The 16420-nt window shown below is 38.1% G+C and overlaps 1 protein-coding gene across 1 annotated transcript in view; it reads left to right on the top strand.

The window, feature by feature from the left end:
• Positions 1–1006: 1006 nt before the first annotated feature.
• LOC145291560 (NACHT and WD repeat domain-containing protein 2-like) overlaps positions 1007–16420 on the top strand; it is a 119464-nt gene continuing 104050 nt past the window's right edge. Inside the window, exon 1 of the mRNA XM_080137623.1 lies at positions 1007–1449. Within this exon, the coding sequence (XP_079993749.1) occupies positions 1269–1449 (181 nt within the window). The 5' untranslated portion in view covers positions 1007–1268. The remainder of the gene's footprint in view (positions 1450–16420) is intronic.

Genomic DNA, 16420 nt, shown 5'->3' with positions numbered 1-16420 from the left:
ACACACACACACACACACACACACACACACACACATATATATATATATATATATATATATATATATATATATATATATGTTGATGAATTTGTCTCTAAACTCGTTGATGGGCTAATAGATGGAGAGAGGGAAGAAGGGAAAAGAGAGAGAGAGAGAGAGAGAGAGAGAGAGAGAGAGGGATGGAAGCAGTGCATGTGTGTGATAGAGAGAAGACGCCAGGCTATCTCTACTGTGTTAGAAAGTTACTTACGCCTAAGAGTATCATGTACCTATACAAGGCTACGATTCGTCCATGTATGGAGTATTGTTGTAACATTTGGACTGGTGCATCTGCTAATTGTCTCTCCCTCTTAGACAGGGTTAAAAAGAGTCGCCAATCTAACATGTTCTGTACTATCAGCTAGGCTTTAACCACTGTCCCATCGACGAAATGTTGCATACGTCTGCCTGTTGATGGTAGGTGCTCCGATGAACTACAAGCCCTTGTGCCCCCCTAGATAGAGTAAGAGCAAGTAAATAGAACAAAGAAACGTAGAACGAAGAGAGAAAAATAGACTGGGAAAGAGAAAGAGAAAGGGAGAGGGGGAGAAAGAGAGAGAGAGAGAGAGAGAGAGAGAGAGAGAGAGAGAGATTTGAAAGATAAAGTGAAAAAGGAAAATAAATAAATGGGGATAGAAAATATAGATAGATAGATAGATAGATAGATAGATAAAGAGAGAGAGAATGAATACGTATGTATGTGAGTGAGTGAGTGAGTGCGAGAGAGAGAGAGAGAGAGAGAGAGAGAGATGGAGGAAAAATGAGAGAGATAACATATCCGCACAAACTTACCCAGATAAAATCGAGTGTCTTTCACCTGAGCAAAAGATAATAATATTAGTAATACTGGGAGGGAAAGTAAGTTATAAAATATATATGAAGGGAAAAAGAAGTGAAAAGTGGTGGAAGGAAGAGGAGGAAACGGGAAAAGAGGATTGACAAGGCAAAAGTAGGAGGAGGTCTTGTCGGACAAGGAGGAAGAAAATCAAACGGACTCGTTTTTCCGCAATTTACAAATAGTACACGAATCGGAGAAAAGGAGTAATGAATATTATCCACTCGCTACCGATTTGCTGCATTGGTTTCTGGACCGAAACAAAATACTATAGATTGGTTTCAGCGTCTTTTTTAATAACAATAACGAAAAAGTAATTTTTTTTTTGTTTTTTTTTGTTATAATCAATTCAGTTTGTTGTAAAAGAGGATTTTTTTTTCTTTTACTTTCAAAAATGAGTTCACCGGTTGCTGAAGAAGAAGAGCCGGAGCTCAGCCGCGAAGAAATTGAAGAGAAGGAACGCCTCGAAAGGAAAAGAAAAGAACGACTTTATCGCCTTTTGTGCGGAAGTCTTCAAAATTTACCGTCTTTAGGTTCCAAAATTGTAAGGATATTTACGAGTTCCACGTTTACAGGTAAGAGCGTCGATATGACTTCTCACATTTTATGCGCGCTTTTTTCCCAATTATTTTTCTACGCGCGTTGATGATGTTTATTTTTTCACTCTAAACAACCCATATTATTTTTTCACTCTAAACAACCCATATTATTTTTTCACTCTAAACAACCAATATTGCAACTGAATATTGCAATTGAATTTGCAATATTGCTATTGAATTTGAAATATTGCAATTGAATGTGAAACATTGCAATTGAATTTGCAATATTGCAATTGAATTTGAAATATTGCAATTGAATTTGCAATATTGCAATTGAATTTGAAATATTGCAATTGAATTTGCAATATTGCAATGGAATTTGCAATATTGCAATTGAATTTGAAATATTGCAATTGAATTTGCAATATTGCAATTGAATTTGAAATATTGCAATTGAATTTGCAATATTGCAATTGAATTTGAAATATTGCAATTGAATTTGAAATATTGCAATTGAATTTGCAATATTGCAATTGAATTTGAAATATTGCAATTGAATTTACAATATTGCAATTGAATTTGCAATATTGCAATTGAATTTGAAATATTGCAATTGAATTTGAAATATTGCAATTGAATTTGCAATATTGCAATTGAATTTGAAATATTGCAATTGAATTTGTAATATTGCAATTGAATTTGAAAAATTGCAATTGAATTTGCAATATTGCAATTGAATTTGAAATATTGCAATTGAATTTGAAATATTGCAATTGAATTTGAAATATTGCAATTGAATTTGTAATATTGCAATTGAATTTGAAAAATTGCAATTGAATTTGCAATATTGCAATTGAATTTGAAATATTGCAATTGAATTTGCAATATTGCAATTGAATTTGAAATATTGCAATTGAATTTGCAATATTGCAATTGAATTTGAAAAATTGCAATTGAATTTGCAATATTGCAATTGAATTTGCAATATTGCAATTGAATTTGAAATATTGCAATTGAATTTGCAATATTGCAATTGAATTTGAAATATTGCAATTGAATTTGAAATATTGCAATTGAATTTGCAATATTGCAATTGAATTTGCAATATTGCAATTGAATTTGAAATATTGCAATTTAATTTGAAATATTGCAATTGAATTTGCAATATTGCAATTGAATTTGAAATATTGCAATTGAATTTGAAATATTGCAATTGAATTTGAAATATTGCAATTGAATTTGCAATATTGCAATTGAATTTGCAATATTGCAATTGAATTTGAAATATTGCAATTGAATTTGAAATATTGCAATTGAATTTGAAATATTGCAATTGAATTTGCAATATTGCAATTGAATTTGCAATATTGCAATTGAATTTGAAATATTGCAATTGAATTTGAAATATTGCAATTGAAACTCAAAGGGCTACAGCAAAATCCATATAAACCAAGCAGTGGGATACAACATGGCAACAATAGACTGGAGTGAGATTCATCATCTCGTTTATGTCTACATTTAATGTTCTCATTAGTTTTGTCCATCTTAGCCTTTTATAGTTTGTTATGACCGCGTTGTTTTGTGCAGATGTCAGTAGCGATTCTGTTTCTCTGCTCAAATAACATTTTCATAGGCATGTCCACGTATTTTTGTGCATTTCTACTTAGGCCAGTCCTTCTCTCTCGCGTCTCCTCATTCGATCTCATCCTTCTATACTCCTTTACTGATCTTTCTCTTCTCCTCTCCAAGTTTGCTATTCTCTCACCCTCTCACGCATAAATAGGGAAAATACATTGCCAAATTGAAACAGAACTAGACAATATATATGTCCTCTCATAGTTTTGATGTAATTCAATATTTTTCCTAACACGTTATCATAGAAATTAGAGGAGGGGTCTAAAACAAAGAGTGTTACTCTTTCTCTAAATGCTTACTGAAGCATTGAGAAATATCAGAGTGTGGTTGAAGCAGATGGTGGGAGAGGAATAGATAGATAGCTGAGGCAGAGGTGGCTGACTTGTTTAGTTAATTATAAACTAAAAATCGCATTAACTCCCTTAAAAACCATTTCTTTGTGTTGATAACGCACCTCATTGTTGGCATCCGCCTGTCTCATCAGACAATGCAGTTCTATGCTTAAAATTAGTCCGTTGCCAAATTGCAGCGTTTTTTATGACTGTGCAAGTCTATCCTGATCAGCAGGATTCGTTGCAGTTGAAGCAGATCTCGTCTTCTTCTGAGAGCTATGTTTCAGTCCTTTATCATCTTTTCACTGCTGATTTCTCCCTTCCCACAAATTATTGGTGTCTTCATAGCACGTCTCCATCTAAACGACTTAAATTATTTTTCTTATGATCGACAGTTTGAGACTGTTAACGTAGATTTTGTTAAAGAAAGACACCACATCACCATTATATCATAGCAAGATAAACTAACCATTATTATCATTCATTGGTTATTTACTTAATTAAGGTGTACCCATTCTAATTCATCTTTATAATATAGCTAGAAAAAAAGTAACCCGTTGGGTCAGTCGTTGAGTCACATGTTGAACTTACGTTATAATTTTTGAAACAGAAAATAATGTGTTTGAGAATCCGATAAATATACACAGGGTTAAACCTTACTATTATATATATATATATATATATATATATATATATATATATATATATATATATATATATATATTTGACCGTAATTATCGTCAAAGCATTCATTTGGATGTTGATTGGTTTTCAAAAGGCGAAGAATTAAAATATACATCTGCCTTACTTAAAAATTCTAGGTTTATTTATGGTGTCTTTTACATATATTAAAAAAAAACACCCAATATTTTTGCTAATGAGGAGACTTTGTTTAAAAAATATGTCAAAATTATTTTCCGATGTTATTTATACTCTACCTTCTTGTGGAACTCCCATGGCTGACGACTTTACTAAATATTTATGGTAACTTATTTTCTATCAAATATGAAATTTATTTCACGCAAATGCATGAATGAATTTGTGAACCAAAATAGTTTTTAACTAATTTTCGAACTTTCTTTTAAAGTAATTCATTTCGTTAAATAGTAAAATTTATCATAAAAAAAATAAAAAAACAAAATCCAACAAAAGTTTTTTCTGCTCGTTCCCCGCGCTATTTTTTTCCATTCTCCCTGTTTGTATTTCTTCTTCTTCTTCTTCTTCTTCTTCTTCTTCTTCTTCTTCTTCTTCTTCTTCTTCTTCTTCTTCTTCTTCTTCTTCTTCTTCTTCGTCTTCTTCGTCTTCTTCGTCTTCTTCTTAACAACAGTTTAAATGTTACGATATTTCCTTTCGATTACAAACGACCATTCCTGTCTTTTTTTTTTCTCTCTCGTTATTATTTTCACTTTTAGGTTAAAAAAAAAGTTCTTGCGGAATGTTTGATTTCAAATGATGTATTTGCAAATAAGTTTTCATTATAATACATTTACTTTGCATATCATTTTAAAGAGCATTTTTCGCTTCATGTAATCGTTTAAATTATAATCGTTTTAAAACAATTATGTCTTCTTTTCAGAACGTTGAATACAAGATGGAAAAATAACAAATTCACAAATTTTTCTTTCAATTCAAGCTAGTCAAAAAAAAAACAACTGCTATAACAGCTCGCGATATCAACGAAACATTTGGCCCAGGAACCATTACAGAACACACAGCACGATGGTGGGTTAAGAAATTTCGTGGCGGAAGCGAGAGTTTTGAAGATGAAAAGCGTAGTGGTCGGCCATCCGAAATTGCTAATCAATTAAGAGTCTTGGTCAAAACCAATCTACGCACAACTATCCGAGGACTTGCTTCTCATTTAGACGTATCGTATACGACGGTTTCCAACCACACGAGACAGATTGGAAAGACAAAGATCTTGATAAAGGGGTGCGTCATGAATTGAACGACAACCAAAAGAAACGCCGTTATGAAGTATTACCTTTCCTTCTTTTATGCAACAAGAACGACCCGTTTCTACACCGGGTTGTGACTTGCACTGAAAAGTGTTTTTTACGACAACCGGCAACGCACAGCTCAGTGGTTAGAGGCCGACGAAGTTCCACGACACTTCCCGAAGCCAGAGTTACGCCAAAATAAGGTCATGCTGACTGTTTGGCGATCTGCGACTGGTCTCATCCATTACGTTTTTTTTCTGCAAGCGAAATCATTACCATTACCATTATCATTACCATTACCATTACCATTACCATTATCATTACCATTACCATTACCATTACCATTACGGCGATAAATTACTGTGAACAAATGGACGAAATGCAAGAAACTTCGACAACAACACCCAGTATTATTCAACAGAAAAAGGCCATATCCTCCTCCGTGACAATTCCCGACCGCACCTTGCTAAACCTACAGAAGTCGAACGAACTGGGCTACGAAACTCTGCCTCATCCGCCATACTCTCCAGACCTCTCACCTACCGACTATAGCTTTTTCAAGTCTCTCGACAACTTTTCTCTGTGAGAAATGCTTAAAAATTCTAAGCGATATCAAAAACGTCTTCAGCAACTTCATTGCCACCAGAACACAAGATGTTTTTAAATTACTAGCAGAAATATACTTGTTTTGCGTTGAGAAAACTGTATTGATTCTGATGGTGGTTATTACGATTAATAAATTTTTGTTTGAGCCGAGATATGTTCATTTGAATTTTGAGTTTGAGCCGAGATATGTTCATTTGAATTTAAAAACTTTCTTGTAAACTTGCTATAAACAGAGCGAAAGGAAAGAGAGAAGGAAAGAGCGAAAGGAAAGAGAGGAGGAAAGAGAGAAGGAAAGAGAGAAGGGTGAGTGATAGATACAATACGAAATAAGAGTAGGAGGTCATACAAGATACAAAGTATATGTTTCTATTAACGTATTAAGTTGACACTTCTGTTCAAGTCAGTTTCGAAAATGTCTCCATTTTACTTATTTTCCTCGTATTACATACCCATATCAACCCTTTGTCAAATCGAGACAAAATCCGCATATTACCTACGGCATATCAACACTTGTTATTTGAATGTACATACAGCCTCATTTATGTGGACATATCAGACGCGTCGTGTCGTCTTCGTGCTGTGTATACGCTCTTTAACAATTCATGTACAATGTGCACCGTGCTTTGTTGCCATAGTCATTGAGAGTGTATATATAGAAACCAAAACATGACTCTTAAATGTATGTATAAAGTCGATTAATTTTCAATGTTTGTGTATATAGGTGTAACGTACTGTTCAACACATGCATACATTGTTTACACATGATTAACTTTGCAGCTAATTCTACCCTATGCGACGAAGGCCATCAAATCCCCATATTTCCTCCTATAACACAGAACAAGCTAGGTAACATACAAATATCCGTGCATGAGGTCGCCAAGCTAATAAAGAACCTAGATTCCAGTAAAGCAACTGGCCCTGATGGCATCCCAATTATAGTGTTAAAAAAGCTTCAACCAGAACTTGCTCCCATACTTACGAAACTATTTAAGCGCTGCCTTAAGGAGAAGTGCTTTCCGACTCCCTGGAAGACCTCATCAGTTTGCCCTGTATTTAAGAATTCAGGTGATAAGTCATCTCCCTCTCAATACAGACCTATAAGTCTCCTATGTGTTATGAGTAAGTTGCTGGAATCCATATTAAATAGAGAAATAGTCAACCACCTCAGCAGGAATAACCTTCTTAGTGACACACAATATGGTTTCCGCTCTGCAAGATCTACCACAGATGTGCTGACGGTTATATCCCACAGGATTAGTGAATCTCTTGACAAAGGCTTCCTTTCTAGGGCAATTGCTCTCGACATATCAAAGGCCTTCGACAAGGTATGGCATAAGGGTCTACTTCACAAGATTTCCAGCTACGGTATAACTAGAAATGTTTTCTCAATCATTAAATCATTTCTCTCCGATAGGCTCATAAGAGTAGTGATAGATGGACAAAAATCGGAGGCCTGCAATATAAATGCTGGAGTCCCTCAGGGGTCAATCCTGGGCCCAACTCTCTTCCTGATCTACATCAATGACCTCCCTAAACACATACTTAAATCATTCGTTGACATCTATGCTGATGACACGACCATCTACGGCAACACATCAAAGGCTGTAAATGACAAAGTTCTCTCTAATTCTCTCTCCTCTGATCTCGAGCGCGTGGTTCAGTGGGGGAAGATGTGGCCGGTTACCTTTAATGCATTCAAAACAAAACTCCTATCCTTACATCATCAACGCTCAGATCCCCAGCTGGCATCAATTGTGATGGATGTCTCTCGTCTGGGTGAGGCTCCGTGTTTTGACAAGCTTCTGGGTTTGACCTTTACTCCTGATCTGAAATGGAACACGTACATCAAGTCTGTTGCCACGGTCGCTGGAAAGATGGAGGGATCCTTCTACCGCTCAAGAAGATAGATATCTTCTTGAGCGGTAGAAGGATCCCACTGATGCAATTCTCTATCTATATAAAAGCCAAGTACGTCCAAGGATGGAATACTGTTGCCATATCTGGGCAGGAGCTGCTAAAATAGTCTATCCTGCCTTGACAGAGTACAAAATAGACTTCGTGGCTTAGTGGGGGATGCCCTTTTCTCTTTCCTGCAACCTCTCTCCCACAGAAGAGACGTTGCAAGCCTATCCTTGTTTTATCGTTATTCCCATGGCAGATGCTCGTCTGAACTCCAATCTCTGGTCCCCCCTCGCCAATCTTTCACGAAAAACACCCGTCTAGCTGAATCCACTGTGAAAAACTTCCCCCACTCTATATCTGTGCCTAAATCAAAACCCGGATTCCATGAACAAAGCTTCTTTCTTGGAACTGCACGCCTGTGGAACTCTGTTCCGTCTGCCTGCTTCCCTCCGGACTACAACTTGGATGTCTTCAAGTCCAATGTTTACAAATTCCTAATGAACCGCCCCCCTGAAGTAAACACTTCATTAAAGCTCCACACTAAGGTAATTACTTGCAATAACCCTTATCCCTGAGTGGCTTCCGGGCCTTGATAAGTGGTGATCACTGTGTAAAAAAAAAACAGCAAAAAAAAAAACATTAGCGATTCACGGGTATAAATACACAATGGCCGCTCGGTAACGGACTACTAATCTCAGGACTGTATAGCGCACCAATGAAAGAACATACTTCTTTATAGTTATGTTGTCTTTTCTTCTCGCTATTTCACCTCGTCTTGTGGACGCTGAAAGAAATACACTATTAACTTAGGTGCATGAGAAATAACACCGGGACAATTTCTGTAGCTTTATTCGTAGTTTCCAAGTTCCTGTGACCGCCGAAGTCGCAATATTTTTGTTAGAATCTACATCTCGGCTGCAGTGCCCATATCAGCTTCCAGAAGCTAAAGTAACGCTTTCGCTCTCAGTAAATAGAAACTCAACTCCCAATGTGATCGCCAACTTAATTTTCACGCAAACATTTACGACTTGATTACATAAACTCTAACGTTTATTTATCGCCCTAAACTATTTTGCCTACATAGCTAAACTAGTTAAAAATCCTGACTTTTTCCCGTCGAAGTCTCCCAATTTGTTATATGAGCCGCATTTTTGATACAAACTGAATTGAAATACATAGAACATGTTGCAAATATAAAAACGAAAAGTAAGCTAGTTAGAATCAAACATTAATTCGTTAGATTCAAAGCTACCGAGAAGTTGATCGGCTTCACTTTATAAGATAGAATGATAAGAAAAAGACAAAATCTAAACGAAAGAAAATTATTTATGAGAATTCGGATATTAAGAATTTATGAACTGATCTGTCAAGTACGTCTACTAAAGATCGATATTGAGTACATATTATCGGATGCTGTTGATCGTCACTGTACTATTTATTTCTTCATCACCTTGTGATAGAATATGTTTCACTTTGTCTATCGTGACTGCTTTCCGCGTGGTGTTGATTTGAAGAGTTGGAGGAGCATAATTGACACAATGGATACCATTACGGAGAATGGGATCAACTATGTCGAGTTTAAATGCCATCAGATCTGCTGTAGTCAATTACCAACAACCACTGGTGGGAAAGGCATGGACCATTGCTATGGGTAAAATTTTTATATACACCAAATTACTTATACTAGGTTAACAAGACAGTTCTTCCGGTTTTTAACTTATCTCAAACAAAAAATTATTGGTCGAAATAAGCACCATCAGAATCAATACAATTTTGCCAACGCAAAACAAGTGAATTTATGCCAGTAACGTAAAAATCTTGCGTTTTGGTGACGATGAAGTCGCTGAAAGCGTTTTTTGATATCGCTTAAGGTTTTTAAGCATTTGTCAAGCAGAAAGTTGAGATGCTTGAAAAATTGGTAGTCGGTAGGTGAGAGGTTTGGAGAGAATATTTCGTAGTCTAATTCGTTCAACTTCTGCAGGGTTGGTTTAGCAACATGCAGTCGGGCATTGACGTTGAGGAGAATTGGGCCTTTTCTATTGACTAATTCTGGGTGTTGTTGTCGAAGTTTCTGATGCATTTCATTTATTTGTTCACAGTAATTCACCACCATAATGGTTTCATCTGCATTAAAAAAAACGTAATGGATGAGACCAGCCGTAGACCACCAGTCAGCATGACCTTCTTTTGGCGTAACTCTGACTTCGGGAAGTGTCGTGGAACTTCCTCGGCATCTAACCACTGAGCTGAGCGTCGCCACTTGTCATAAAAACTCCCGCTTTAACCGTATGTCACACACAACCCGGTCGAGAAATGCGTTGTTCTTGTTGCGTAAAAAAAGGAAAAGTGACATTCATAATAGCGTTTCTTTTGGTTGTCGTTCAATTTATGGGACAGCCGTATATAAATGTATTATAACAAACACTTATTTAAAAATACATCATTTGAAATCAGAATTAAAAATTATGCAATAACCTTCTTGTCAACCTAATAATAGGTAATGTGTTACGACATTAAATAACTAAAAACAGGTTTTTGTCTTGCTGTGAAACTATCGTGGTCCGGGAGACCCTTCCGTGTGTATAAAATTCACGAAGCATCTGTTTACATTGTAGATTTCAAGAATTTGTTGAAATTAGTAATTATCGTATTTACAGCCGAAATAGAACGTATCTTTAATTTCAAATTACAGCGACGGACTTATACTAAGTTGATATTAATAAGTCCTTACAACCCCCTTTTTTTAAATGGAGAGTAGACAACGCATTGTGGATGCGTTATCGGCAGTTCTCGTTACTCTCGCTTCCTCTTATTTGTCCCTTAGTCCTCCTCTTATTTGTCCCTCAGTCCTCATTTCCAATGAGTTATGTTTCTGACAAAGAGTGAAGAAAAAGCTGCTCTATAGGACGACAGTACTTCGTAAACAGTAGCCTGAGATGTCGGAAATTTTCTATTCCTATGTCTATCCTTGTGGCCATGTCATTTGTAAGGGTGATGGAGGTAAACGTTTCATCTGGGCTGACGTTATACGCCTGATAGTCAGGAACCTGAACCTTGGATAAACCACTAAGAGTCCGTCCTATCAGCAGGTGCAAAATACTGGGACTGCTGTATTGCCATTTGGTGAATGGACTCTAGACCATGCACTAGTTTCGAGTGGGGCCTCTCGATGCCATACTAGTGGTAATTATTACGGCTTTACTTATCATGGCTACAAAAAAAAAAAAGAAAATCTCCTCTCCTTTTCTCTCTTACCTTCCCTCTCTGTCCTGCTCTAACCAAGTCTGTCTGTTCTACAAATCCCAATCCTCAACATGAAATGCCTTCAGAAAAATAACACGTGTAAACCTAGAACCCCATCCTCCAACGTAGACCCCTAACATCAGGGGTCCGTTCTTCCAGAGGTTGAAACCTAAATACAGGAGACGAAATCAGACATATTCTTCCTAAGTGAAACTGGCATTAGGCCGACCACCTCCCTTGACGAATTAATCATTAAAGGATACTCTAACTTAACATCGTAATCTGACTCCAAGATCGCCATGGGCATGGAATATGTGCCTATATTAAAGATGGCTTTCCATGTGGTAGGGATATCTCCAGAGAAGACCCTAATTTACCTTATATGTGCTTCCGGGTTGCACTTGCTTACACCACTGCATTTATATTCGCTCTCTATCGCCCCCACAACAGCAGAGTTACTATCCTGAAGAGCATATCTGAAAAATTTGACCACATCCTGTCTGCTCACCCTTCAGCTAACATCCACATTTGTGGTGACTTCAATGTCCACAATGCGGAATGGCTGACCCACTCTAACAAGACAGATGATGAGGGGAGGTTCTGTCATGATTTTGCCATTGCCTATGACCTCACCCAGATTGTCCACGAACCCACCCGTGTGCGCGATACTTCCGGTCAGTATGCTAGCCTTCTAGACCTTTTTCTCACAACTTCCCCTGAGCTATGTTCAAGTTCCGTTCTGTCTCCTCTTGGATCTTCCGACCACGCGGTTGTATCAGTTAAGATATAAACGAAATGCAATAAGTCTGGAGATGTACCTCTCCCCCGTACTGTATATCGATACTCTACCGTTGACTGGGATAGCTTCCGTACACTTATATCCGATCTACTGCTGCATTCCATGTTTAAAAAAGATGTGTCTTCCATAGTATCAGACCTGACCAAATGGCTAATTGTAGGCATAGACCGATTCATACCATCCAACAAAATTCCAACAAAAACCTAACAACCAGCCATTGTTCTCCCCAGAATGTGCTGGTGCCATCACGCACAGAAATCACTTTTTCCATAGCTACCAATGTAATAGATGCACTGAGACTAAAGTTACTTTCAGGACTGCCAGCAACCACTGTAAAAGAGTAATAAAAATGCAAGAGAACTATATGTTCAGTCTGTTAAATCCAAAGTAGCTGAGGAGCGGCTTGGTTCCCACCAGTTTTGGCAAATAGCAAATAGGATCCCGAACAGAAGCGTGCGTTCTATCCCCACCATTGTCAATGTATCTGAGGTCATCTCGTCAGCATCAGACAAGGCCAAACTATTTGCCAAGAACTTTGCAGCTTATTCTACCCTATGCGACGAAGGCCATCAACTCATCGTATTTCCTCCTATAACACACAACACGCTAGGTAACATACAAATATCTGTGCGTGAGGTCGCTAAGCTAATCAAGGAACTTGATTCCAGTAAAGCAACTGGCCCTGACGGCATTCCAATCATTGTGCTGAAAAAGCTTCAACTAGAACTTGCTCCCATACTTACAAAACTGTTTAAGCGTTGCCTTAAAGAAAAGTGCTTCCCAACACTCTGGAAAACCTCATCAGTATGCCCTATATTTAAGAACTCAGGTGATAAGTCCTCTCCCTCTCAGTACAGACCAATAAGTCTCCTGTGTGGCATGAGTAAGCTGCTGGAATCCATATTAGATAAAGAAGTAGTCAACCACCTCAGCAGAAATAACCTTCTTAGTGACATGCAATATGGATTCCGTTCTGCCAGATCTACAGCAGATGTGCTAACTGTTATATCTCATAGGATTAGTGAATCTCTCGTCTAAGGCTTCATTTCTAGGGCAATTGCTCTTGACATATCAAAGGCCTTCGATAAGGTATGGCATAAGGGCCTACTTCACAAGATTTCCAGCTACGGTATTACTGGAAATGTTTTCTCGGTCATAAAATCATTTCTCTCCGATCGGCTCATAAGAGTAGTAATTGATGGGCAGAAATCAGAGACCGTCAATATTAATGCTGAAGTCCCTCAGGGGTCCATCCTATGTCCAACTCTATTTCTGATCTACATCAATGATCTCCCAAACACATACTTAAATCATTGGTTGACATCTATGCTGATGACACAACCATCTATGGCAACACATCAAAGGCCGTACATGACAAAGTTATCTCAGATTCTCTCTCCTCTGATGTCGAGCGCGTGGTACAGTGGGGGAGGAGGTGGCTGGTTACTTTTAATGCATCTAAAACCAAGCTCCTATCTTTACATCATCAACGCTCTGATCCCCATCTGGCATCAATTGATATGGGTGGCTCTCGTCTAGGGGAGGCTCCATGTTTTGATAAGCTTCTGGGCTTGACCTTTACCCCTGACCTGAAATGGAACACCTACATCAAGTCAGTAGCCAAGATCGCTGGAAAATGGTAGGATCTTTCTACCGCTCCAGAAGATATCTCACCCCTGATGCAATTCTCTATCTGTATAAAAGCCAAGTACGTCCAAGGATGGAATACTGCTGCTACATCGAGGCAGGAGCTGCTAAAAACAGCCTGCCTTGACGTGATGCCCTTTTCTCTTCCCTGCAACCGCTTTCCCACAGAAGAGACGTTCCGAGCCTGTCTTTGTTTTATCGTTACTACCATGGCAGGTGTTCGTCTAAACTCCAATCTCTGGCTCCCCTTCGCCAATCTTTTATGATAAACACCCGCCTAGCTGAAAACACTGTCCAAAGTTTCCCCCACTCCTTATCTGTGCCAAAATCAAAAGTAGATTCCATGAACAAAGCTTCTTCCTTAGAAGTGCACGCCTGTGGAACTCTGTTCCAGTTGCCTGTTTCCCACCTGACTACAACCTGGATGTCTTCAAGTCCAATGTGAACAAATTCCTGATGAACCGCCTCCTTAAGTAAGACACTTTATCAAATTTCCAATACTAACGTACTGTACACACAATAACCCTTATCCCCGAGTGGTTTCCGGGCCTTGATAAGGGGTGAATACCTTGTAAAAAAAAATGCCGAATAAAAATAAAGCTTTTCATTTTTATAAATATACATTTAATACCTTAAGATACCATTCTTTCTTCTGACAACATTGACGCACACATTACACGAATGAGTGCATTAGTAGCCAGGTACGCGTCCTTGTCATGTAAAGAAATTAAAAAAACTAGTTTCTCTTGCTAAAAGAAAAGCAGAAAGAAAACAACTGGTTGTCAATCAAAAACTCTCCCACAACGTGACGACACACAAGCTGCTAACGTATTGTCACCTCATGAGAATTCCGGCCTACATTTTGGTTGATCCATTTGTACATTATCTTCCGTAGCTTTGGCATGGAAACAAGATATAACTGACAGATTTTACTTTTAGTTATTTGCCATAGTCATAGAACCGTGCCCATTTACAGGGCGAAAAGATAAAAGTGTCGTCTTAGAGAAAACAACACTACAGATTTATTGAAAAAAGCAATTCAGGTAACTTGAATCTGTAGTAGAGCTGACATCTATTCAATGTAGCTGCCTTCAGCCTCAATCACCGCCCCAATACGTGTCCGGGATCGGAAACATGCCTTTTCCAGAAACGCCAGTGAGAGCTCGGTGAATATTCGGCGGATGCCGGCGATCAGGCTGGTTTTGGTGTTGTGGGAGGTCATGTTGGTGATGTTCTCGACATGACAAACGAATGAGTCGTGGGTTTAGGTCTGGGCGGAGGGAGGCAGCGAAAGAAGGGTACAAAGTCGTAGCATTCCTTCTGAAGCCAAGCCTGGGTCTCTTTGAACTTGTGAACCGGCGCCGAGTCCTGCTGCCACACCGAGGGTATGCCAGCAGCCACCTATTGCACCAGCGGATTACCGTACTCTTCAGCACATCCAGGTACACTTTGGTGTTGACTTTCAAGCCGACTTCGAATATGTGAGGTGGCATGATGTGGCCCTCATTTGAAATGACCATAACCAATGACCATAACCGTGGCCGGAAACTTCGTTTTCATGTTTTCATCACCTTGGGCACGTCCCTGTTATTCGAGGCAATCTAGCGATGCATTTTGAGGGTGCTGGCAATGGTCCTGTTGTCATAACGTGGATCGATAGAGAGCATGAGGTTTACAGCAGCACATCTCCGATCTCGCTCGTTGAACAATATGTCACTTTCAGACATAATAGAAGATTCTTATCGCTCTTGGGATTTGTACACAACTGGCCAACTAGTAGATGGTCTGCAACAAAAAAAAAAAAAAAAAAGAAAAAAAAAGAAGAAAACTGGTTTTCCTCAAACGGAAATTGGATCATGTCGTTTTTTTTTTTTCTAGGGGGACAAGTTTATCGTTTCACCGTGTGGAGATTATTTAAAATAGCAGCACAAACTCGTTGGGATTTAACGCTGCTTTAAATTTATTTTTTTCTTCTCTAATATACAATATCTTTATAATAATGCATCAAGGCACTTTATGTTGGTACGTACGTTATTACCTTTCACACATATTTACAAAAAATGAGATCAACAAATTTTGAGATTACACATTTTAAAATAAATGGTCCCCCAAAAATAAATTTTGAAATAAATACATTTCAAAAAAGTGACATTCGTTTTATTTGCAGAATATTTAGACGATAATAAGTTTTTCGCTAAGAAGACAGAAAAGTTATTGTTTTAAAATTAAATTGTTAGAATTTGAAATAAACACGGATGAATAAATATATTCGTTATATTTATAAGGTTGAGAAGAAAGTGTATATCATTTTAAAGAGCGTTTCTCACTCTATCGAATCGTTTGAATGACAACCGTTTCAAAGCAATTATGTCTTCTTTGCAGAACGTTGAATACAAGATGAAAAAAGCAAATTCACACAATTTTCTTATTTCAATTCAAGCTAGGCCGAAAAACTGCTGAAACAGCTCGCGATATCAACGTAGCGTTTGGCACAGGAACCATTACTGGACGCACATCCCAATGGTGGTTTAAGAAATTTCGTGGCGGTGTCGAGAGTCTTGAAGATGATGAGCGTAGTTGTTGAGCATCGGATGCTGACAACGATCAATTAAAAGCCTTAGTCAAAGCCAATCTACACACAACTGTTCGAGAACTTGCTTCTCAATTAGACGTAACGTATACGACGATTTCCAACCACTTGAGACATATTGGAAAGACAGAAATCTTCATAAGGGGGTGCCTCACGGACTGAACAATACTCAAAAGAAACGCCGTTATGAAGTATGATCTTCCCCTTTTTTAAGCAACAAGAACGACCCGTTTCTCAACCGGGTAGTGACTTCGGATGAAATGTGGTTGCTTTATGACAACCGGCGACGCTCAGCTCAGTGGTTAGACATCAA

This window comes from Euprymna scolopes, chromosome 12 (assembly GCF_053919585.1).
Source record: "Euprymna scolopes isolate OS-2025 chromosome 12, ASM5391958v1, whole genome shotgun sequence".
NCBI classification, from domain to species: domain Eukaryota; kingdom Metazoa; phylum Mollusca; class Cephalopoda; order Sepiida; family Sepiolidae; genus Euprymna; species Euprymna scolopes.
This window is presented reverse-complemented; position numbering and strand designations above follow the sequence as displayed.